At 44.0% G+C, this 23,175-nt stretch overlaps 1 protein-coding gene across 2 annotated transcripts; it reads left to right on the top strand.

Annotated features, from left to right (window-relative positions):
• Positions 1 to 239: 239 nt before the first annotated feature.
• Positions 240 to 20,166, top strand: DYNLRB1 (dynein light chain roadblock-type 1). 2 transcript variants are annotated; one of them, XM_053890336.1, is made up of 4 exons: positions 240 to 354; positions 8,404 to 8,479; positions 14,996 to 15,163; positions 19,808 to 20,166. In XM_053890336.1, exons 1-4 carry the CDS (start codon positions 352 to 354, stop codon positions 19,849 to 19,851), a joined length of 291 nt encoding a protein of 96 aa, XP_053746311.1. In that variant the 5' UTR covers positions 240 to 351; the 3' UTR covers positions 19,852 to 20,166. The 2 variants fall into 2 exon arrangements, with proteins under 2 accessions (XP_053746311.1, XP_019314277.1); XM_019458732.2 differs by lacking the exon at positions 240 to 354 and adding an exon at positions 3,539 to 3,601.
• Positions 20,167 to 23,175: the final 3,009 nt, after the last annotated feature.

Genomic DNA, 23,175 nt, shown 5'->3' with positions numbered 1-23,175 from the left:
TCCTTGCCTTCACACTCGCCGACAACCGTCCACCCAGGATTTCCGGCGCCATCTCAGACCTCGGTGGAGAGTTGAAAACCTCTTCTGACACCACTAAACAGCATCTTTCGGCACAGGAGTTGGGAATTTTCCACAGCTGAAGCGTTCCTCTGCTTTTCACTATGGGACAGGGCCTGGCAAATTCCTTATGAGCCCTGGGGGAGCTGACTAGACCCGCCCGGCCGTCAGTCCCACGCTGGGTCCTGGTAGGCTCTCGGAGCTGTCCGTTTTGACAGGGTGCTGTGCGCAGGCGCGAAAGGTGCCGGGACTGGGCTGAGTGCTGGGGTCGCAGAGCTACTGGATCGGTCGGAGATGGTGAGTGTCCGCCTGGAGCTTGTGGTTGGTGGCCGCAGGGTGGTCGAGTACGACCGCCCACCACCCTGCGTCTAGCCTTCCATTCTCCGGGGTCGTCTCGGAGTGCCGGGCTGGGAATCCGCGGGCCGGGGCGGGGCCGGACCCCAACTGACTGGAGGACGGAACCCGGGCAGCGCGGGCCTCGAGACCCGGACTGGGGACCGAGGGGACCGAGGCGGGGCCACCGGTCTCGCAGGCCCTTGACCGGAAGCGGGAGCTCGGACCTCGGCAAGGGTCTGAGAGAGAGGGGGAGGCCGGCCGAGAGGCCCTTACAGTTTAGAGTCCTGGGCCTTGTAGCGCGATAACAATAACGATAAGGTTTCCTGGAAGCTTAATTTGTGTTCGGCGCTGCTCAGCGCTTTACGTATTTTGGCTTTCCTCCCACCACCGTTCTGTGAGGTAGGTACGACCATTATCCCCATTTGACATACTTGAAAGCTAAAGCCGAGTGAAACTAAATGCCTTCTCTTAGGAAATGGCGGAGGTTGATTTGAACCCCAGAAGCTTGATTGACACCTTTCTGTCCCTGTGGTTCTTTCGAGCGTCTGGGATTTGGTGCGTGAATCAGAAACCGGCGGGGTCCACCCTTGGGCATCCCAAAGCGTTGCTGGCGGGAACTGTGTGGGCTCTTTATGCCTTTATTGGTTTGTTTTCTCGTGTTTTTAATCCTCCCGACTTGGGGAAACTTGAAAAGACTTATTAAATGTGAAATCAAAAATCTTATTTAAAAACCGTAAAACCCACAGGAAAAATTGAAAAGGAGAAAAGAACAGTGCCAGGACCTAAAGGCAAGCACTTATAACTAGACATATTCTAGTCTTCCCGTCTTCAGCTTTCCTTTAATATAGTTTAGCTCCTACTAAATATACAGTTGTGGTCTCGGCTTTTTTCATTTATTATTACACCACAAAGAATATGATTACATCACTAAAAACATGTAATGTTTCAAACATCTGTAACTTTAAAACTGTAAAGAAAAATTTTAACAGATAATACCCGCAACACAGTAAAAACAATAATCTGGAAGGATCTAACTGAAAAATAAATCTTCCACCCAACCCTGACCCCTAGCCTTTGTCTCCAGAGTTGAAAGTTCTTTATATATCAACAGGCATGTATATGCTCCCTCTTTTTCTGACACAAATGGTGGCTTACTGCAACCTGTACCATGCTATTGTGTGTTTATACTCATGAAAACAAAACATATTTAGATGCACATTTTAACCAATTCAGGCGTATCAAGTATATTGAAGCATGTACTGCAAAAAGTACGTGAAGTACCTATCTCACACCCCTATGATGTGTGCCAACAACTGTTGACATTTGGCTGTTTTCTTCTAGGTTTGATTAGTGCATAACCACATGTACATATAAGCTTGTTTATCACATGAAACTGGAACATACATGTTTCTACATATTAAGTTTACTTTAGGCTGTATAGAGAGAGAGCTCCTGCAGCTTACTCTGTTCACTTAAAAATATCAAACATTTTTCCATGGCAATATATATAAATCTTTATTCTTTTTAAGGATTGTATGATATTCCATTGCAGTATATATACATTTAGGTGATTTACAGTTTTCCACTCTAGACAGTTTTGCAGTAACTATTGTCTTTTTGTGTATGTGTGTGTGCTCATGCTAGTGTTTTATGGAGGATATAGGGTAGATTCCTAGAAGTGCTACTTCTGGCATCCATAGTTTAGTTTGGTAGAAACTGCCAAATTGCCCTTTTTATGGTGATATAAAAGTCATCCATAATTCTCTCTAGTCTTACTCCACCACACAACTATTTTCAACTCTGTATGTTCTCCTTCCTCTTGGTTCACATACGCATATTTTTCAAGATGTACATTCTATTCTTTTTTGTTTTAGTATCCAAAGACATTGAACCTTGTTGCTACATCATCTTTGTGATGAATTCTTTTTAGTGACTGCATAATAGTAAAATAGTTGTACCATAATTTGACAAACCATTCCCCCTGGCATATGTTTGGGTTGCTTCTGACTCTTCATTAGTAGAGGTAATGATGTGATGAGTACTTCTGTATATGTAGAGTTTTTCTTATTTTATTTTATTTTATTTTATTTTATTTTATTTTATTTTATTTTATTTTATTTTTATTTATGTTATGTTATTTTAGAGAGCACAAGGCAGGGGAGGGGCAGAGGGGTAGAGAGAATCTTAAGCAGGCTCCACATTCCAACATGGAGCCAGATGGATGGCTTGATCCCACAACCCTGCGATGGGGACCTGAGCCGAAATCAAGAGTCAGACACTTAAATGACTGAGTCACCCAGGTGCCCCTATTTTTCTTTTTGAAAAATTTAGATTATTTCCTTAGGAGAAATTCTCAGGAAAAGAATTTCTGCGGCCACTGGACCAACACACTTACGGGTCTTGCAGTAGTGTTGTCCTGTGGCTTTACCAAAAGGTCAGATTGCCTTTGTACCAGGTTTGCCATAACTGCCAGCATTTAAAAAGATACTTCAGCATTGCTATAATTTTTCATTTTTTTATTTATAGGAAACAGTGAATATTTTTCTGTATGGTTGTATTTTCTCTTAGGTGTATTTTTTACTAGTATCCTTTTGGCCCACTTAACTTTTAACAACACCCAGTGCTCATCACAAGTGCCCACTTAACTTTTAGACTTTTTTTTTTTTTTTCAGCTTATTTATTTACTGTGAGAGAGAGAGAGCATGAGCAGGGGAGGGGCAGAGAAAGAGCGAGAGAGGGAATCCCAAGCAGATAGTGCAGAGCCCTATACAGAGCTCAATCTCATGAACCATGAGACCATGACCTGAGCCGAGATCGAGTCGATGCTCAACTGACCGAGCCATCCAGGCGCTAGACTTTCTATTTTTCTTAGTCATTTTGTATGATATTTTGGAATTACTCTTTTGTTATATCAGATGCACATGTTTTTCTGTCCTTTTGATTCACTTTTGTTTTATACAAATTAAAATGTTTATGCTTAGTAGTCAGATTGGTCACGGTTTCTTTGTTAACTATTTGCTTCAGATAGTTATTGCTACCATGCTGAACTAACAAGTAATCCTGGAGTTTTACTGCTATTTGTTTTTCCATCTGTCAGCAACATGCACCTGGGAACTAAAGAACATACAGACACCCATGTTAGTAGTACCTACTACCCAGGATGCTGAGGATACCAGTTGGGCTCTCTCTAGGACAGGAAGTTGGAGATGTAAGTCAACCCTGGGGGACTGCATATCCAATCAGATATTTCTGATACCAGTTGGCTAGCTCTGCAGAAACAACAAACTTTGAGCTAGAGGTGGCATGACTGGGATGCCTGCCTAGGACTATCCTTTCACATCTGTAAATGTCCCTGTTTCTGCTTGTGGCTTTGGGGCATCATTTGTTTTTCTTCTTCGCTCTTTTAGGGGTGAACTTGTGGTGTGTTTTAAGCAGTTTCTCCTGAACCCAGGTAGGTAGTTGGTACCCTTTGTCTCCTGGAGACCCCTCTAGACCTCATGGTCCCCACACATCCAGGCCTAGCCCCATCCTGGTGGTTGGGGTCAAGTTGGAAAAGCTTTTCTCTAGTCTTACAGAAAACTATTTTTATTTAATTTGACTAGGTAAAAATTTTTAAACTTCTGATTATTGAAGAAAATCAGAAGATTAAGTGAAAAAGGGAGGGAAGTGTAATTTATGTGATGGACAAAAGTCTAATGTTTCTAACATACGAAGTTTTTGAAAATCAGTAGAAATGTGGAAAAAATCAGAAGACTCAAAATGGAGAGATGTAAACAGTAAAGTTCATTTCAACTTCACTGATAATTCTTAAAAATGAAAATAAGTTGACTTTCTGTTATATGATTTGTGCATATCAGATTAGTAAAGAGTCAGAAAACATTGGCAATACCAGTCCTCTCTATTCCTTGAACGTGCCAAACTTGTTCCCTGCACTGCTTTTGCTTTCAGTCCTTTGCCTGGAGTGCTCTTCTTTCTCATCATTTAGTTCTTGGCTTAAAGATTACATCCTCAGGTGTTCCTGGTACTAGCCAAAGTAGCATTCTCCTGCACCCTGCCCAGCCCTGTCCCTCTACCCTGCAGTAATCTTGGTTACTTGTTTTTTGAACATCTTTTCGCCAGAATGTGAGCTCCCTGAGGGCAAGGACCTTATCAGTTGTGGTCAGTGGTATATTCAGCTCTTCTCTTGACCTGCTACAGATCTTTGGGCAAAACTCTTCTTTCTGAATCTCCATTTCCTCATTGTAAAATGAAGATCATACTAACCACGAAAGGTTCAGATGAGAGAGGTGTCTGAAAACATTTATCCCAGTATCTGACCTACTGAGCAGGTCAATGCATAATTGGTGTGTTTACTTTTTAAAAAGCCAGATCCCAGTGGCAGGTTCTCATTAAACTTAGGACCACCTAAACCCTAGCTCTTGTTTACCTTGGGTACTGTAAGGCCATGTCTCCCCTCCTATACTTAAAAAGGTTGATTTTTGTAAAACGTAGTTGTAGAAGTGATTTTTATTTGCTCATTAAGTATTTATTGAGTCTTTATGGTGCTGAATAGTGGGATTATAAAGTCTAGGTCCCTGTTCCTGGGGTGCTTTGGGTTTAGCACATAGATAGTTACATCCCATTGTGGTAAGTGCTGTGAAGGTGGGGTGCCAAGGGTGCCCAGAAGAGGGGCAGGAGGCTCATGAGTCCAGAGAGCTGGGAGTTAGTTACATCAAGCAGTGAGTCAGGGAGAAAAGGTTGCTTCCTTCAGAGAGAGCAGCACAGGCCAGGGCCCAGACAGGCCGTGCTTGCCCCCTGCAGTCTTTTCTCCACATAGCAACCGGAGCCATTCTTTTGAAACAGATCTTATCATTCCTCATGTCAGAGCCTGCTATTGGCTCCCCATATCATCCTCATTAAAAACCATTCATTGCTGTGGTCTACCAAGCCCACTGAAATCTAATCTGACCATGGCTACCTCTCTGATCTCTCTCATCTGGTCACCTGCCGCTCACTGCACTTCAGCCACACTGGTTCCTTTGAGCCCTGGAACATGCTATCTCAGGGCTCTTGTATTTGCTCTTCACATTGCCTGGAACACTCTCCCTAGAAATCCACATTAGCTCCCTCATTTTCTTCAGATCTCAACTATCACCTTAGTGAGGACTTTGCTGACACTTATTTAAAATTGCCATCAGTCCTTGCATTCCAGATGCCCCTTCCCTACTATATCTGACATTTATACTTCACTTATTTCTTTGTTTAATGTCTGCTCTTCCCTCCATGTCAGCTTCATGAAGGCATCAGTTTTTGTTAGATTTTGTTCACTACAGCATCCCCAGACCTAAAACAATGTCTAGCACATGGAAGGTACCCATATACCTGAGGTGGGGCTGAAGTATAACAGTCATGAAATAATTCATCTTTTTCATTTCAGCCCCACTTTGTAGTCTCCAGGGGATATTTCAGACCTCTATTCTGACATCTTTGATTTTAGCTTTCTTTGCGTTCTCTAGGTTGATTGAAGATTGGCTGGGCTGTCAATGTTGAGTATGTCAGAGCCCTGTGGTCTCCATGTTAGAGATCTCTTTCTTGGATGCACGGAGAAGGGTTAAAAACTGTTTTTAAGTAGAAACAACATATTAGAAGAAAAAGAGTCTGTTTTGAAAAAAAAAAAGAAGAAAGAAAGAAAACCTTATCTATAATTTCCTGCTCTCAATGTGGCTCTTATTTTTTTCAAAGTCCTAACTCTCTGATTTTTTTTAATGTTTTTGTTTATTTTTGAGAGAAAGAGAACGAGCTAGGGAGGGGCAGAGAGAGAGAGGGAGACACAGAATCCAAAGCAGGCTCCAGGCTCTGAGCTGTCAGCACAGAGCCCAACGTGGGGCTTGAACTCACGAATGGTGAGATGACAACTTGAGCCGAAGTCGGACGTTTAACCAACTGAGCCACCCAGGCGCCCCCTAACTCTCTTATTTTCATATGGTTGCCATCATCAAGCACTTCATTTTTGCATTTTAGCTGCTTTCACTTAATGTTATGTCATACTTTTGTGGTGGTATAAATATTCTGATCACCATTGTTATTTTTGTGTGTTAAATTCGTATGAATGGACATTCCATTGTTTATTTGGCTTTTTTTCCTAATGATTGGGCATTTCTGGCTCTTTCTACTTTTTGCTACTGCAAGGTGTCACTGCAGTATTGTTGTATTCTTCCTTTAAGTTATTTCCTTAGGATGAATTTCAGGAAAGTTACCAGGTCAGGTTGAGTACTGTGTAATATTTACCACTATCACACTTTACCCCTCCTCTCCAGAATAGCACTTAATAGGAGCTCAGTGAAAGTCTGTTGAATGAATTATGACCTCATACATGCATGACCCATTACATTGTACTCAAATCCACAGAGCTAGCCCTGTCCTTTTACCCAGGCTCCAGATTTATGAGGCTTCAGGCTATTTGCCATTTTGTAGGAAGAACTTGTTTGCCCTTCTCTCCAGCATTTGAGTATTCTTATATCATTGGGGAGTGGGTGGTAGTGACTGGATTGTCAGTCTTATGCCTACTAGAAAAACAATACTTCATTGTGCTATGTCCATCTACTGTTTAGAAGCTCCTCTCTTCAGGCCAACCCATTAGCCCTTGGGGGTGGGGAACCACTTTTTTTAGGCGGATGGAGCCTGTTTTCAACATAGTCCCAACTCAGCCTTTGAGTAGCTTCTGACTGGATTCTGGACCTGTCTGGAAGGAGCCTCCTAAAAACAAGCACACTTGAAGGCCTGTTTCCATCCACAGAAACAGGCGCGCAGTTCAGTTAAGCAGCTGTTTATTGAGCACCTAACTCTGCAGAGCATTGTAGAAACTCTAAGTAAACCAGTACCTAACGCATTTCTAGTCAAGAGCTTGGGGAGTCAGAAATGGGCAGACTCCCCTGAGTTGAGGATCAGTAAAAGCTTCATGGATGAGGTGATGTCTTAAATGGCCTAGAAGAATTCGTTGGATTTCTTTGTTAGGGTAAAAAAGATGTAGAGATAGGTATGGGAATGGAGATGGAGAGTTGAAAGAAGGGTAAAAGAGATAGGAGTGATCATATAGAAGGCCTGGCATGGCAGGGTGAAGACCCAAATGCCATGTGCTAGTTTCTGGAGAATCAGGATTAATGAGCCCCTTCCCCAGGCTGTGTGCCATGTGTTACACTCTCAGATGCTAGCTTATTAAGTCACTGAATTTATCCTCATGGTGTTAGAGCAAATACTTGGTGCCCTGGAAGAGACAAGCGACATGCGCTCAGGGAATCAGAAAAGACTGTTTATTTCGCACCGGTGCCAGCCCAGCAGAGTCACCTCCAAAGCCTGAGCCCTGAACTTTGGCATCGGCCTTCTTTTATTGTTGGGATGGTAGGAGGTTGAGAGACAAAAGAAAAAGGGGAGGGGGCACTTATCAGTGGTGCTCTGCAGGCAGTTGGTGGAGGCAGAAGGCAAGTAAGATCATGGAAGCCAAAAGCATGCAAAGGGAGTATCCAGCCACAGACATCTGACTGGCCCTTTGTATCTTGTTTTTACTAGCTTTTCTTCTCAATGGAGTCACTTTTCTTCTTTAGAATGTTTTCAGTTGTGCTGTTTGGGCCACAAGTGACAACTTAGTCCTCTTCCTGTTAAGACACCACTGTTTGGGTTTTTTTTCAAATCATCAGAGTCCTTTCCTAAGGTGTACCAAATATGTGAGTCATGGATGCCTCTATACTCCAAGAATGGTATTTATATTCTGCTCCCAAACAGCTAAGCAGGGAGGGAAAATAGTGCCTGGTAGGCAAAGGGCCTGGAGTAGCCCCGCCCCATGCTGGGGTTTAAGTGCTGGAAATGGCCTAGGGACCACTCCGAACAAGCCTGAGGGCTTTGAGGAGGTGCCTAGTGCCTGGGTGTTGTTTGTTATTGGAAGACAAATATATGATTCATTTGCCAGGAGTGTGAGGGAATTATTAATCCAGTCTTACTGGCCCTTCTTAACTTTGGTCTTGTTCTCTCTGGCAGGCAGAGGTGGAAGAGACACTGAAGCGACTTCAGAGCCAGAAGGGAGTACAGGGAATCATCGTGGTGAACACAGAAGGTACCCCCTCCCTTTGGCTATGACCTGCACGCAGGCAGACCCCCAGAAAACAGCCCAAATAACAGCCTGACACTGTTTACTAAGCCCCTTCATATATGGGATCTAATTTTTACCCTTTTAAAACATTTCCAGTGTCCCAGCACTATAGTTGGAATTCCAAAGTTTAAAAAAGTAAAAATTTACTCAGTCCCACTGCCCTAACAGATCATACTTTTTAATGTGCCATGCTTTTTTTTAGCCCTTGTACAGGTATGTCTTCTCTTACTCTTTTGCATGTTTATTCATGAGGTTGTTTTTTGGCTTTTTTCCTTCATGATTTACATGACCAAATTTTTTAACTACCAGTTCAATGTTTATCAGACATCCCCCATTTATATTGTTTCTACTTTTTAAAAAAGTTTTTTATTTATTTTGTGTGTGAGAGACAGAGAAAAAAAACACAAGTTGAGGAGGGGCAGAGAGGGAGAGAGAAAATCCCAAGCAGTCTCTGCACCATCAGCACAGAGATAGATGTGGGGCTCGAACCCACAAAAACTGTGAGATCATGACCTGAGCCGAAATCAAGAGTCGGATGCTCAACCAACTGAGCCATTTAAGTGCCAGGCGCCCCACTACTTTTTTTTTTTTTTTTTTTTTTTTTTTAAGTAAACTCTACCCATAGTGTGGGGCTCAAACTCATGACCCAGAGATCAAGGGTCACATGCTCTACCGACTGAGCCAGCCAGGCACCCCTGTTTCTGCTTTTTTGCTAGATAATACTCTGGCCTATAGCTTTTCCCTCCTCTTCTATAGCATTTTTTTTTAAACATCCCAAAGAGTACAGTTACTAATTTTCCCATGCTACGATGGACTAACATTTATCACACATTTGTTTCATGCCAGGCCACAGGCTGGTGCTTTATAAACATATTGTTTCATTTGTTCCGTAAGGCAGCCCTGTTGTCTCCATTTTGTAGTGGAGAACATGGAGTCTAGACATTTAATTGATTTGCCTGCCATTACAGAGCCAAGGTTTCATTCCAAGTCTGTCTGAATGTACTTGCATTCTCACACACTGTACTGTGAAGGATCAGAGTAGCTGCTGGTCTGTGGCCCAGGCCATGCCCAGGGTCAGCCCAGCTGGGCTCCCCCGATCAGCGTTTAGTCAACTCTGATTTGTTTGGGACTTCTTGAGAGCCCTGCGTGGATACGTTATCATTCTAGGCCTTGTTTTTACAAAGGGGAGAATTCTCAATAATGCCTACGTAATAGAGCAAAATGAAAGTCATCAAGAATGAAAAAGTGAAAGTGGCATGTCCTCAGTTAGAATATTGTTTTCCAGGGGTGTCTGGGTGGCTCAGTTGGTTAGGTGTCCAACTTCGGCTCAGGTCATGGTCTCGCGATTTGTGGGTTCGAGCCCTACATGAGGCTCTGTGCTGACAGTTCAGAGCCTGGAGCCTGCTTTGGATTCTCTCTCTCTCTCTCTCTCTCTCTCCGCTCTCGCTCTCTCTCTCTCAAAAATTAATAAACACTAAAAATTAAAAAAAGAAAATAAAAGAATATTGTTTTCCAGGGTACCTGGGTGGCTCAGTTGGTTGAGGATCTGACTCTTGATTTCGGCTCAGGTCATGATCCCAGGGTTGTCGTATCGAGCCCCGCCTCATGCTCCATGCTGCTCGTGGAGCCTGCTTTGGGGTTCTCTCTCTCCCTCTGCCCCTCTCCCCCACTCACACTCAGGCTTCTGTGTTCTTTTTCTCTAAAATAAAAGTTAAAAAAAAAAAAAAAGAATGTTGTTTTCCAAGTTGTCAGACCCTGGCCAGCCTAGAACTAGGCATTACATGCTCTCCAGCTTTGTCAGATTCTAATTACACCCTGCAATCGAAGCAGGCAGCATGGTGGGAGCCCTCAGGACATTGTGGAAGCAGGTGCAGGTCCCAGTTCAAGTTTGCCACTGATCAGCTGGAGGACCTGGCACTTCCTCTTCCCCTCTTCAGACCTCAACTGCCATAAGTGGAATGGTTGATCCAGGTAGTTTCTTCTGGGTGTTTCTTACTCTAAGACCTAAAAGACCATTTGTGTATCACCCAGAGAGAGACTTTCTTCTTTCTTGGACTGGACATTTTTTTTAAGTTTACTTATTTTTGCGAAAGAGAGCGAGAGCGAACATGCACGCTCAGTGGCAGGGCAGAGAGAGGAGACAGAGGATCCAAAGCAGGCTCCATGCTGACAGCAGAGATCCCAATTCAGGGCTCAAACTCACGAACCATGAGATCATGACCTGAGCCAAAGGCAGACACTTAACTGACTGAGCCTCCCAGGTGCCCCTTGGACTGGACATTTTTGACCCCAAATGGGTAGGGAACAGCTCCCGGGGTTGTTCCCCAAATGGGGAGGGAACAGGCCTCCATCAGTATTTGCAAACCACAACCTTCATTCTTACCTTAAAATGGTCTCAAAACTTGAGCTTTTTCATTGGGAAAATAGAGCCTCAACTGCTTACCTTTTGGATACTAATGAGCACTTCTTTTTCATAAACGAATGTGGCAGTATTGCCTAGTGACTAAGAATATAGAACATAGAACCAGACTGCCTAGGTTTGAATCCTGACTCTACTTATCAGATGTGTGATCTTGGGCTAGTCATTTAACCTTTCTGTTCCAGTTTCCTCATCTGTAAAATGTGGATAATTATACTACCTTCCAGGGAAGCTTTTAGAACAGTACCTGATGTATAGTAAATGCCATATAAATGTTAAAATTATCATGTGTATGTATTTATTTATTTTTAATTTGTGTCCCATTCACAGAGCTCCCACTTTAGTCCTCATTTACATTTCACACAGTGCCCCTGCTAGGCAGGGGTATTGCCCATTTTTCATATGAGAAACCCAGAGCTGATGACCTGCCCAAGGTCAGCCAACTGTGAATGGAGATGGTCAGAACTCACTGCTCTATAGAGCCTTTAAGCTTTCTGGAAGCTTCCATTAAGGATGATTAGTTAGGGGGGTGTCTGGGTAGCTCAGTCAGTTGAGCATCTGACTTCAGCTCAGGTCATGATCTCGCCGATCCCAAGTTCGAGCCCCGCGTTGGGCTCTGTGCTGACAGCTCAGAGCCTGGAGCCTGTTTCGGATTCTGTCTCTCTCTCTCTCAAAAATAAACAGTTAAAAAAAAAAAAAAAAAAAAAAAAGGATGATTAGTTAGGGATTCCTATTATCCCCTGTAGGGTTTTCCTACCCCCATAATTCAACTCAGGGGCCTCTTGCAGGATGCCTTTCCTGATCACTCCAGTCCAGACTGATTGCTTTTGGCCCTGAACTCATGACACACCCTTATCCTAGTCACTTGCCAAACACCTGCCACTACCTTTTGACTTCTCTGAGTTGGCCATATTTAACTGTTTCACAATAAAAGTGTGAATTTAAGCAAAATTGCCAAGAACTTAAGGAATATTTCATTCCCTTTGTACCTGGTCAGACCACCTGCCATCTTCTGCTGCTACCCACACGGGGCAACATAAAAGACTCAAATGTATAAGCTTCATGAGGTTAGAAATTTGTCTCTTGTGTTCACTACTGTATCCCCAGCACCTAGAACAATGTTGACATGTAGTTGGTGCTTAATAAATAGTAGTCCCCCCACACACCTTGTCTGTGGTTGGGGGGGGTACATTCCAAAACCCCCAGTGGATGCCTAAAACCGGGATAGTACCCAACCCTATGTACACTGTGGTTTTTTCCTACATGTACACACTTGTGATAAAGTTAAATTAGTAAATTAGGCACAGTAAGAGGTTAACAATAACTAATAGTAAACAACTATAACACTATACTGTAATAAAATTTAGGTGAATATGGTCTCTCTCAAAATATCGTATTATACTGTATTCACCCTTCTTGGGATGATGTGAGATGATAAAATTGCCTACGTGATGAAGTGAAGTCAGGTGAATGACATACAGGCATTGTGACGTAGTGGTAGGCCACTGTTGACCTGATCAGGAGAATCATCTGCTTTCAGACCAGAGTTGATGCAGGTAACCAAAACCATGGAAAGTGATACCGCAGATAAGGTGAGGGGCTACTGCCTCTGTTAAATATTGTTAATGTTCTTTATTGTTGATTGATGAGGCTGGGTTTGGTGGGAATATCTGGTTATACAACTTTGGTCTTGACAGATCTGAGCCCCAGGTTAGAAATCCTGCTCCCTTGTGACCAGCTACTTCTGCAGAGTGCACAGTCCCAATTTGTAAAGGAAGAAGCTTGAAGCAGGCGACCTAATCATTAGGCTATCTTTGAGATGTCCGCAGTTCTGACACTGTCTGAATCTGGACTTAATCTCTTATCCTTATTTGAAATTCTCCCCAGTTTTGGTCCCTGTTCTGCCCCCTCACCACCTCTAATGTTTTCTTTTGTTTTTAAAGTGAGCCATCAAGTAGTTAGTTTCTTGTCTCCTTCATACACCTCTCACTTAGTAGAAATGTGATAAAAATCATGACGGTATTTGAATTGCTGAAAGAAGCCCTTGAGAGCACTCATTTGTCACCAGCAATAAATGCTTAATGGAGTCTCTTTAAGGACAATGGTGAGTGTAGCAGACCTGGTCCTGACCCCCAGGAAGCTTATAGTCATAATGATCACTTCCATAATGGTGAGGTGTCAAACTCCAAAGAAAACTGCTCCAAAGGAAAATCATGTGGGGATGGTAAAATGGGGGCATTGACCACATCTGGGGCTGGGTAGATACACCAGAAAATGGAAACCTGAGGAATCAGTGGGAATCACAAAAGAATGAGGAAGGAAGGAAAGTTCCAGGCAGAGAAACCTGAAAGAAGGTGGCCTTGTGGTATATAAGAAGAGAAGGATAAGAGGTTTGATCATGCAGACTTTGCCAGGCCTTGATACAGGCCCTTCAAGTACCCTGGGTGGGGATGGGATTTATTGTGTGGTGATATTGATAACAAATCAGCATTTATTACATTCATACTCTCTTTCCTAAATATTCTTAAATGAATTAGCCATATTTAATCCTCACAGCACAAGTATCATTTTACAGATGAAGAAATAGAGGTTTAGGTTAAGTCACATGTCTGAGGCCACATAGCTATGAAGAGACAGAGCCCAGGGTATTTGTCCAGGTCAGAGTTTCTACTCAGTCATCACCGTAGCTGCTCATAGGCCATCCTCAGGAAAGTCTGCTATGAAGTGAGGTCTCCAGGTGCCCTGGTGGGCACATTGTTGTCATCCAGGATCCAGTAGCAGCTCTAGTGATCTAGTCCTCTTGTCCCTTAGCATACGTGCTGCCGAAGCAAGCACCCTCTCATCCCTTAAAGGCAAGTGATCACTATGGTCTGTCTTCATGATTTCACTTCGCTCAAAGCAGTCTCTCTGACTCAGCTGCCTCTCTTGCCACTATGTCCTCTTCTGCCCAATCTCGTGTTCCTGCTCCCTAAGAAGAAAAGATTGGGCCAGTTTCTTGCCACCTGTGAGAAGGCCTGAGGGTGATTGCCTTTGGCCAGTCTTTAAGCTGGTCACTTGTGGGCCAGATCAGCAGGGTTGTCAGCCCCCAAATCTAGCCACTTACATGTGAGGAGCCACTTGTGCCATATTTCCCACAAGTGCCTGTCAGCTGTGGGTACATAAGGCCTCTTCATTGGAACCTGCTAATATGTCACGGTGATTCACAGATACCTGATGATTTAGTTGTGTCCTGAGGTGGCTCAGGCTGAGCCTGATTCTTCACCTCCATGACAATAGGCACTGTCTAGTAAGAGAGGTCCATTTAATAGTTCATTGCAAGGAAACAATCCTTAAAACAGAAAAGGCTTCGTACACAATGGTGTTCACTGCTTAGTAATTAAGTAAAAAAATCCAGCCTACGTACCAACAATAGAGGAATGATTAACTCTGTGGAAGGTCCATTTGTGGGCTCTTTGAAAGCAATAGCAATGCTGTTTTACAAGTGTATATGCAGACAGAGAAACAGGATTAAATTTGAGGGGCACAATCATGTGTATAGACAATGTGTTTACAACTGGGCCCAAAGCCTCCATTGGTGGGAACTGGATCAAAACACTAGAGATGGTAATGTCTTGGCACAAGCTGACCTTTTTCTTCTTCCTACTTTCCAATATTTACCAATTTGTAAGAGCTGCCCTCCTTGTTCAGGTTCTAAATGTTTGAATGATAGTCTCTCCTTTTATTGCTAGAAGCCAGTCAAGACAGTGCCAAGAAAAGAGGAACCCAGCAGCAGAGCCCACAGGCCTACATTTGAATCCTAGCCCCACTGCTTATCTGCTGTGTGACCGCTCAAAGCTTCTGTTGCTTCATTGGCGAGTGAAGATGGTGATACCACCCCCAGAGTAGTTCTGGGGACTGGCACTGCCATAGTTAAAGTGCTCAGCACTGTGCCTGTCAAGCCCTCAGTAAATAGTGGCATTGATTGTTAACTGTCAGTCCAGTACTCTTGAATTAAGGGTGCAGTGTTGGGAGCTGGGCAGAAAAGGGCTTCAACATCCTGTTCAGTCTCTGCTCTCCCTCAGGCATTCCCATCAAGAGCACCATGGACAATCCCACCACCACACAGTATGCCAACCTCATGCACAACTTCATCTTGAAGGCCCGGAGCACCGTGCGTGAAATCGACCCCCAGAATGACCTCACCTTTCTTCGAATTCGCTCCAAGAAAAATGAAATTATGGTTGCACCAGGTGAGAGGTCTTCCGTATTCCCACTTGGGAGCAGACTGTCACAGCATATTCTGTGCCGCTTATCAGGAAGGCTTGGCACATTGGTGTCTCCACAGGTGCCATGGAAAGGACTGAAGAGTTGAAGGTTCAGAGGTAATATGCCTCACTGCCTGGCCAGTCTCTGGTTGGCATCCCCAACAAATACTTATTCACTGTGACTCTAGACCAGACCCTGTACTAGATTCTAGGACACAGAGGGGAATCATGATCTCATGAAACATAGAGGAAGGTATGATTAGGTCTTCCCAGAAGAGGGAACATTCGAGCTAAATCTAGAAGGCACAAGAAAGAGTGTAAGCAAGTTGGAGGGGTGGGAAAGCTGTGTTTGAAGGAAAAAGAATTTAGTGATTTAAAATTCAAAGCATAAGGTAAAAATACATACAGTCATTTTATCCTTGAAAAAAAGTTAAATTGCCCACTTCTAAAGTATAGTCCTAGGATGCCAGGGTGGCTCAGTAGGTTAAGCATCGACTTTGGCTCAGGTCATGATCTCACGGTTCATGAGTTCAAGCCCTGCATCGCGCTCCCTGCTGTCAGCACAGAGCCTGCTTTGGATCCTCTGTCTCCCTCTCTTTCTGCCCCTCCCCCTCTCTTGCTCACTCTTTCTCAAAAATAAACATTAAATAAAGTCAGTCCATCCGTCAGTCCTGTCTCTCTGGGCCCCGTATGGTCAGCTTTTCCCCCAGCATTGGAACAGATTGCTGCTTTTGTTTCTCATGCAGTGCTTGGTCTGCATTTAGGAGCTGTGCGTACAAACAGTACCTGTGCCTTGAGGATCATTTGCACATGATGAGATGCTCCTCCTGGGAGAAGCCCACAAGGACTGGGACCGCAGGAGGGAATATCAGGGCCACCTGTCCTGGCCTACATCACCTCACTCACATTTACAGACTGGGGTGGTAGACAGATTGATTTTCCAGAACTATTTTTATATTGTTTCTTCTCTCCCTCCCTCTGTCTTTTTTGGGTGAGCCACATAGTTGTGAGTGTGCAGGAGTTAGGTGTGCACGTGATGATGCTTGTATAGCTCATCTAGGCCATCAGTATATGTGTAGGAAGAAAGAGAGGTAGGACATTTGGTCAAAAGGTGTCAAACACCAAACTCAGCTGTGTGGACTTGACCCTGTGAGAGTTCTAAAGGCAAGAAGGTGGTATGATTGTGACTGGGTTCTAGATGAAAGAGGGAAATAGGGAGGCTAGGGATGCTGAAGGTCCTTGGGCTTGGCTTGGCAACACAGGTGGCAGGGAGGCTGGCTGCAGAATTCTGGAGTAACTTGATGTGGGGTCAGCCACCCAAGTAGTAGAGCAATGTTGGTTCTGTTCCCAAGCCTGTTCTGGCCCAGTTCTGCTACTTGAAAGGATACAAAGGAGAGAACCATTGACCGAGTCACAGGGGCCCACAGTCTCCCTGGGACCCTCCCTAGAGGGGTGGGGACAGAGCTGGTTTATAACAGAGAACATAAGATCACTTCAGTGGCATTTATTCCAAAAACATGCCATACACTGTGTATCAGTTTAATCAGTGTCTAATGCATCACTTGCCAACCTATTATGATGCTCTGGTTCTGTGAGGAAAACCAGATTGCAGCAGACAGAAGCTATTTCCCCTTGAGTGTGACTTTACATCAACCAAAGTCTGAACCCCGATTTCCACATCTGTAAAGCATCAAGTAGAGTATTATACTGCTCTCGTCCCCTGAGACACCCCATTGATTGAGGGGTCGGCTTTGGGTGAGGCAGAAAGGCTCAGAAATATTTGAACTCAGATCCGTCCCAAGATTTCATGTTGTATGGCTACACAAACCTCCACATCCCTAAAAGTTAGGCTAGGAATGGTCTCTGTTGACCCTGTGTGTCAGAGGAGACTTTGTGCCCACATGAGGGCACACGTTGTGAGGCAAAGACAAATGATGTGGTTTCCAAATTCGATTCTCCATGGACAATTTCTCTTGACTTAAAGCTTCTGAGAATGTCTCCTCTGGACCCACAGAGTCATCTGGAAGCTCCTGACTGTCCATTCTCAGCTTGGCTGCAAAGGCATCTTCAACTTGCCCTTAAGGACCCAAAGGCATTCAGAGTTAACGGGTGTAGTTGCTACTTGAGTCCAGGGTTGCAACTCCCACGTTAGAGGTTCTTCTTGGGGTTCACAGGCCCAGAAGCCTCTCAGCCCTGTCAGTGGAGGTGAGGATGGAGTGGCTGGACCCTTCCTAAGCGACACACAGAGGCCTGCAGGGAGGATGCGCACACCCTCTCACTCTCACTTGCTCGCTCACTCTGTCTGACACTCACACTCTGACAGTGCCTCACATTCCTTTATACTGGAGAGGTGTGTGACTTCTTAAGGTTGCCTTAAACACAGTGAAAGTTCCTTCTGAACACCCTCACCACCTCTCCAGCCGTCCTGCTGCTCCCAGTGCTCCATCTTGCCTTTTCATTTAGCCAACCAGCCTGCTTATCTGTATTTTAAGTCTGTCTCCCCGCCTACACAGTTCCAAGAGGACAGAGATTTGTAAGCACATAGTATACATTTAACACATATTTGATTAATAAATATATGAATGACTCCCTAGATCTCCCTCCATTGTTGACATCCCACTGTGGGAGTAAGAGGTGGGGTCACCAGTGGGGGATGAGGGTCAGGAATGTCTGTGGGACATGGTCTTTAGGATGAAAACCAATGATTTGATACCTTGACACACCCACTTTGATATGGCAAAAATACGTGGGGGGGAGGGCAGGGCAGGAGCCTCTAAAGCATTAGGGCCAGATTGCCTTAGGATTTCCGCAGAGCACAAGCCCCACAGGGACAGCCCCCAGCCTAGAACAGGCCTAGTTGCCGCATGTTTGAGGTGGGTCCTTCTGAGACTGTAATTAGCACCCCACCCCACACCTTGGGAACAACTTAGAGGAGCACTGCCCAGGAAGGAAGTACACTATCCCCTTCTTCCACCTCATCTTTCTCGTTGATCAGACTGAGAAGCTGCCTCCCAGACCACAAATAGCAGAGATAGTTGCAGACCGTCTGGCCCTCCATATGTGTACCAAATTTCATCCCATCCTGGCCAAGAATAGCCCATGTGAAAAGACTAAAAAAACAGACTTTGGTTTTCATTTATTAACCTCACTAATATAAAGCCGAGTTAATGCAGCATAATCAAGCTTTAACACTCTGCTTCCCACAAAGCTCTTATAGTGATAGTATTGAATTTAGAGTTTGATTATTTGGAAAAAAGACTCTAGTATTGCTAATTGTGTCTCTTTCTCTTGGTGACTTGTTAATTATTTCTGTTTATATTTTAAGTGATTTAACTTATACAGATTACTTAGACATGAAATTATTAATCTTGTAAAATCTGTTTCCTCCTATCTGCAACAGTCTGTTGTCATGGGAAGAAGCAAACTTTAGGCTTGAATCAGCACACACAAAGCAAACAAGGCCAAGGTCCTGCCATTTCTCCCTTGTTCATTCAGCAGAGGGCAGATCAGAAGCGTTCAGTGTTATCTGGGTCAAACCCAGCTAGCTACCTAGCTACCCAGCTCTGCATTGTTGCCTTGGCTTGGGCAAGTCATTTCACTCTCTGAGCCTCAGTGAAATGGAAAACACTAGTATCTGTCTCACAGAGTGAATTACTGAGGTACCATATGAGAAGGGGTTGGCCTGGGGCTAGGCACATGGAAGCCTTAGTAAATGTTTGTGGTTTGGTTAAGTGGGCAATGTTGAAACACCCTGCTTCTCCAATTTTTGTTTCTATGATATGAAGAGCAGTCAGGCTCACCCCTGAGAGCTTGGACTAGCTGTGATTTCATGTGGACATTCTTCCTTGCCGGGCTGGATCCCCAGAACTAGAATTGAGATACCTTTGGCTCCATTTGACCTGGTGCCCTTGAAATTTTCCTCATCCAGAAGACTCTTGAAGGCCAGCAGCTGAGCTTGTGACAGAACTGACATTAACCCAAAACCAGTAGGGTTGAGTTTGGAATTCCATTTTTGACACTAACTAGCTGCGTATTCTTAAACCAGTGGTTGTCCCAGAACTTGCGGCATCAGCATCACCTGGGAACTTGTTAAAAATGCAAATTATTTTAACCATCCTGTAATTAAAATTAAAAACCTAATTAAAATTAAAAACCTAATTAAAAATGCAAATTCTTGGGCTCCACTCCAGATCTACTGAATCCAAAGGGCTAGGGATGGGGCCCAGCCCTGCCAGTGATTCAGATGCCCTTTCTTTTGAGAACCACTGCCATAAGCAATTCATTTAGTCTTTGAACCTGAGTTTTCCTACCCAGAAAACAGAGGTGATAATCCTACCTCCCTGTCAGTACTGTGAAGATTAGAAAAGAGAATACACTGCAAGGCCCTGCTGCCAGGTAGGAGGAGGGGCTTGCTCTCCAGCAGCCACACCTACCGGAGCCCTACCCCCACCCTCAGGGAAACTTGCAAGTTCATCTTCTGTTTTCCCAGCAGTTGGAAGTAGCCTGAGCATTGATGCTTTTTATTGTTCCCCTCCCCTTTTATGGTTGGTGATTGGATGATTTCCTTTCTAGTGTGTTTTCTCCCATTTTACATTTAGTGACTTATTTTTTCATTTTTCTCTTTTGCAGATAAAGACTATTTCCTGATTGTGATTCAGAATCCAACTGAATAAGCCACTCTCTTGGCTCCGTGCATCATTCCTTAATTTAATAGCCCCCAAGAATAATAATGTTAAGCATGTCAACCAACTGGCAGGTGGAAATCACCTTCGAGCCTACTTAGACCAGTCCAGTGACCAAAGTCATCAAAGTCGTCCCTCTGCTGGCCAGTCACCCTTGAGTTCTTGGGTGGGCCTTCTTTCCTCATCTCCAGATTTTGGAGCAAGAGCTTTGAGCAGTCCACACCCTGCTTCCTTCTGACCTTCAGCTCACTTTGTCACCCTTGGAAAAGGCTGTTTTTCTTTAACTAAAAATAACTGAAATGCTTACCTGCTGTGTGTCTTTAAACACTGGGTTGAAAAGGCCTCTCTGCCTCTCTCTTCCTGTGTAATCACGTGGTCTAATTGCTGAGCCCCAGTGCTGCCTCTAGCCTCGATGGCAGATTGTGCCCATGGTTCAGAGAGACCTGCTCCTTACTGCACCTGTGGCCACACATGCTGAACTGAGTCTTGTTTATAACTGGTACCCTGGTTTCTGGGCCTCTTGTCCTTAGCCATCCCTCTCAACATTTCCCACTGCCACCAATGTTTTAAAAGATTATTTTTTTCTACTATACTGGGGATAGGAAAGGAGTGATATTTGTTGAGTACCCAGAATGCACCAGGTATGTTACATACCTTGGCTTATATCATCCTCACAAAACGCTACAGACAGTGTGAAAGCCATATTAAAGATGAGGAAATTGGGGTCTAGAGAATGACTTGCCTTAGGTCTCACAACTGTGACAGAGTCTCAGACTCCAGAAACTGTTTTTTCTGCACCTTCTTCCCAGAAATCCCCACTGGTCCTGTTTACCTGAGTGACCACATCCTGGGTAGATGTGTGCCTTCCCTCAGACTCGTGTGTGGGTCCCAGAACATGCCTGCTACTCTGTGAGGCTCTGGGCCCCATCATCCAGTAGCACTCTGGGATTTTTCCCCCCAGAAACCACATGTATTTATTTTTTATTAGGTTTTTCTTTTTGTCTTTTTTGTTACCTTGGAAACAAGAGGGAAAAGATTGATAACTGTGTAGTATAAACTTTGAAATCCCCCTTCATTGTCCTTCATTCACCAAAAGTAACCTTTGTCTACAGTGGGTTCTTCCATCTAGCAAAAATATCTCTCTGAATTTTCCAGTGAAGTTTCCTTAATGGTGTCAGGGGAGTAAAAGAGGTACCCTTGGGAGCCCAGGGGTGTAGTTCATAAGGGTTCAGCAAAATTTCTTCAGACACTCCCTTTTTAGTGAAAGATAACAGGGATTTTCCACTCCATAATATATCCATATTTGTCTTAATACGGCAGTAATCCTTTCAGATAGTTTTCCCCAAATCTCCAAGGAAAACTGATTTTCTAGGAAACCACCGCATGTTTGCCCTGTCCCTGTGGACTATGGAAGAACACCTGAGGAGAGGGTGATTATAGGACCAGAGCAAAATGACCTTGGATCAGTATTGATTGATTTAAAGAAAGTGAGGTATAGTCACTGGTATCTTCTCTTTGTTCTCAGGCTTTTTTAGGCTGGAATTTAAGTCTAAGTTTCCTGTGTCCTGGCTTGAGTTTCTCCAAAAAGGATAATGGGGAAGACGGTCTGGTCAACTTAGATTATCCAGTGGCACAGTCTGATTTCTAGAAGAGGGAAGGGGCCCTGTCCCTAGGGAAGGAGGTGGTCTGGCTCCAGAGCAGGTCTTGAAGACCTCCTCCTCCTTTCTTCCCTTAGTCCTTCTCACACACCCTCTTGTTTGCCTTAAAGGATCCCCCAAGATCCTAAGGAAGGTTTAGGCTCAGTCTGGCTTTAGGGAAAACAAGATGACTCATGAACATAAAGATACTCTGCCTCTGAGTCCCCTCGGCAATGGGATTTCTTTACACATGGGAAGCCTGCATTGGATGCACTCCAGTTTGTGATAACAATGTGTAGAACTCCCTGAACTCATCTTAAGATGTAAAAACTCTGATTTTTAATTAAAAATTTAAATGATGGTGGGGGCGCCTGGGTGGCTCAGTCGGTTAAGCATCTGACTCGGTTTCAGCTCAGGTCATGATCTCATGGTTCATGGTTTTGAGCCCCTCGTCAGGCTCTGCACTGATGGTATGGAGCCTACTTGGGATTCTCTCTCCCTCTCTCCCTCCCCCTCCCCCACCCATGCTAAATAAATAAACAAACTTAAGAAAAAAAAATTTTTTTTAAATGATGGTAGAACATATGTAAATAGCCTGGAGTTTCTGTACTTAAAGTAGCAAGTGTATGGGAATATAATACCTACTAAGGTTGGAAACTGACAACTACCCTGGGTGTGGAGGGAAGAACATCACTTCTGGGTTTCAGAAGTACATTGGCCAGTATAATATATGGATGTGCCCACTGCTAGCATTATGATTTTCAAAGATACAGAGAAGTTGAAATAATTATATACCTCCATTTAATTCTACAATTAACATTCTGCTACATTTCTATTATAACTACCCATTCCTTTATTCATCCTATTTTTTGATGCATTTCAAAGGACAGCGGCAGACAGTACACACTCCTAAACACTTCAACGTGTGTGCCAGTAACCAGTTTACCTTTTCTGGAGGGGGGGTAAGATTTACTTACAGTAAACGGCATATGACAAGGGCTTACACCAGCCAGCTGAGCCCCCTATTCGAGATCACCTCACCCTGAATGCTGTCCTGCTTCCCAGCCAGTCTCCACCCCTACTCCCCAGAGGCAACCCCTGTTCAGACTCCTTCAGGTATGATCTTCACGCTCCAAGGTGCAGCTCCATCCATCATTCAACCATCCACCTCAGCACTTGGCACTGTGCCTGGAAATTCTGATGTTCCTCTGTGAGCCAGTATTGCCTTTCTCCAAAAATGTGTTTTTAAAGCACTGCAGGAATTACAGGCTTTCTCCTGTTAACGTATGTTGGACTCAAACCAACTACTTTTGTACATTTTTTCACTGAGAATCCCAAACCATCTTTCCACACCAAATTCAGTTTCCGGTGAATTACCAGAGGGTGAAAAGAGAAATGCAGATCTCATAAATTCAATCATTACGGCAGGTAGAAATCATGAAGTTGCCAAACATGTCAAATCAGTAGAGCCACAATCCAGTGTCCATGAACTTAAACTGATCAATCATATTCAACTGAGAAGGAAAGTAACACCAAACACAAAGTGCTAGTTTGTTCAACTGTTGTGTTAAACAAGCTCAGTTGGATCAAAAGGCAACTTTATTATGGTCTCCCACTGTCTTTACATTGATTCTCTGGGGCTTGTGCTTCCCTTGCCCCTGGATGGGATGTCAGGCAA

This window comes from Panthera pardus, unplaced genomic scaffold, assembly GCF_024362965.1.
Source record: "Panthera pardus isolate Hobbes unplaced genomic scaffold, ASM2436296v1 HiC_scaffold_25, whole genome shotgun sequence".
Lineage (NCBI taxonomy): Eukaryota > Metazoa > Chordata > Mammalia > Carnivora > Felidae > Panthera > Panthera pardus.
The sequence above is the reverse complement of the archived record's forward strand: the minus strand, read 5'-3'. Positions and strand labels throughout refer to the sequence as shown.

Coding starts and splice junctions, on each gene's coding strand:
- DYNLRB1 (XM_019458732.2), top strand. CDS start 3,554: ATGCTGAGGATACCAGTTGGGCTCTCTCTAGGACAGGAAGTTGGAGAT. Junction 3,602..8,403: donor TAGGACAGGAAGTTGGAGAT/GTAAGTCAACCC, acceptor TCTCTCTGGCAG/GCAGAGGTGGAAGAGACACT. Junction 15,164..19,807: donor TGAAATTATGGTTGCACCAG/GTGAGAGGTCTT, acceptor TCTCTTTTGCAG/ATAAAGACTATTTCCTGATT.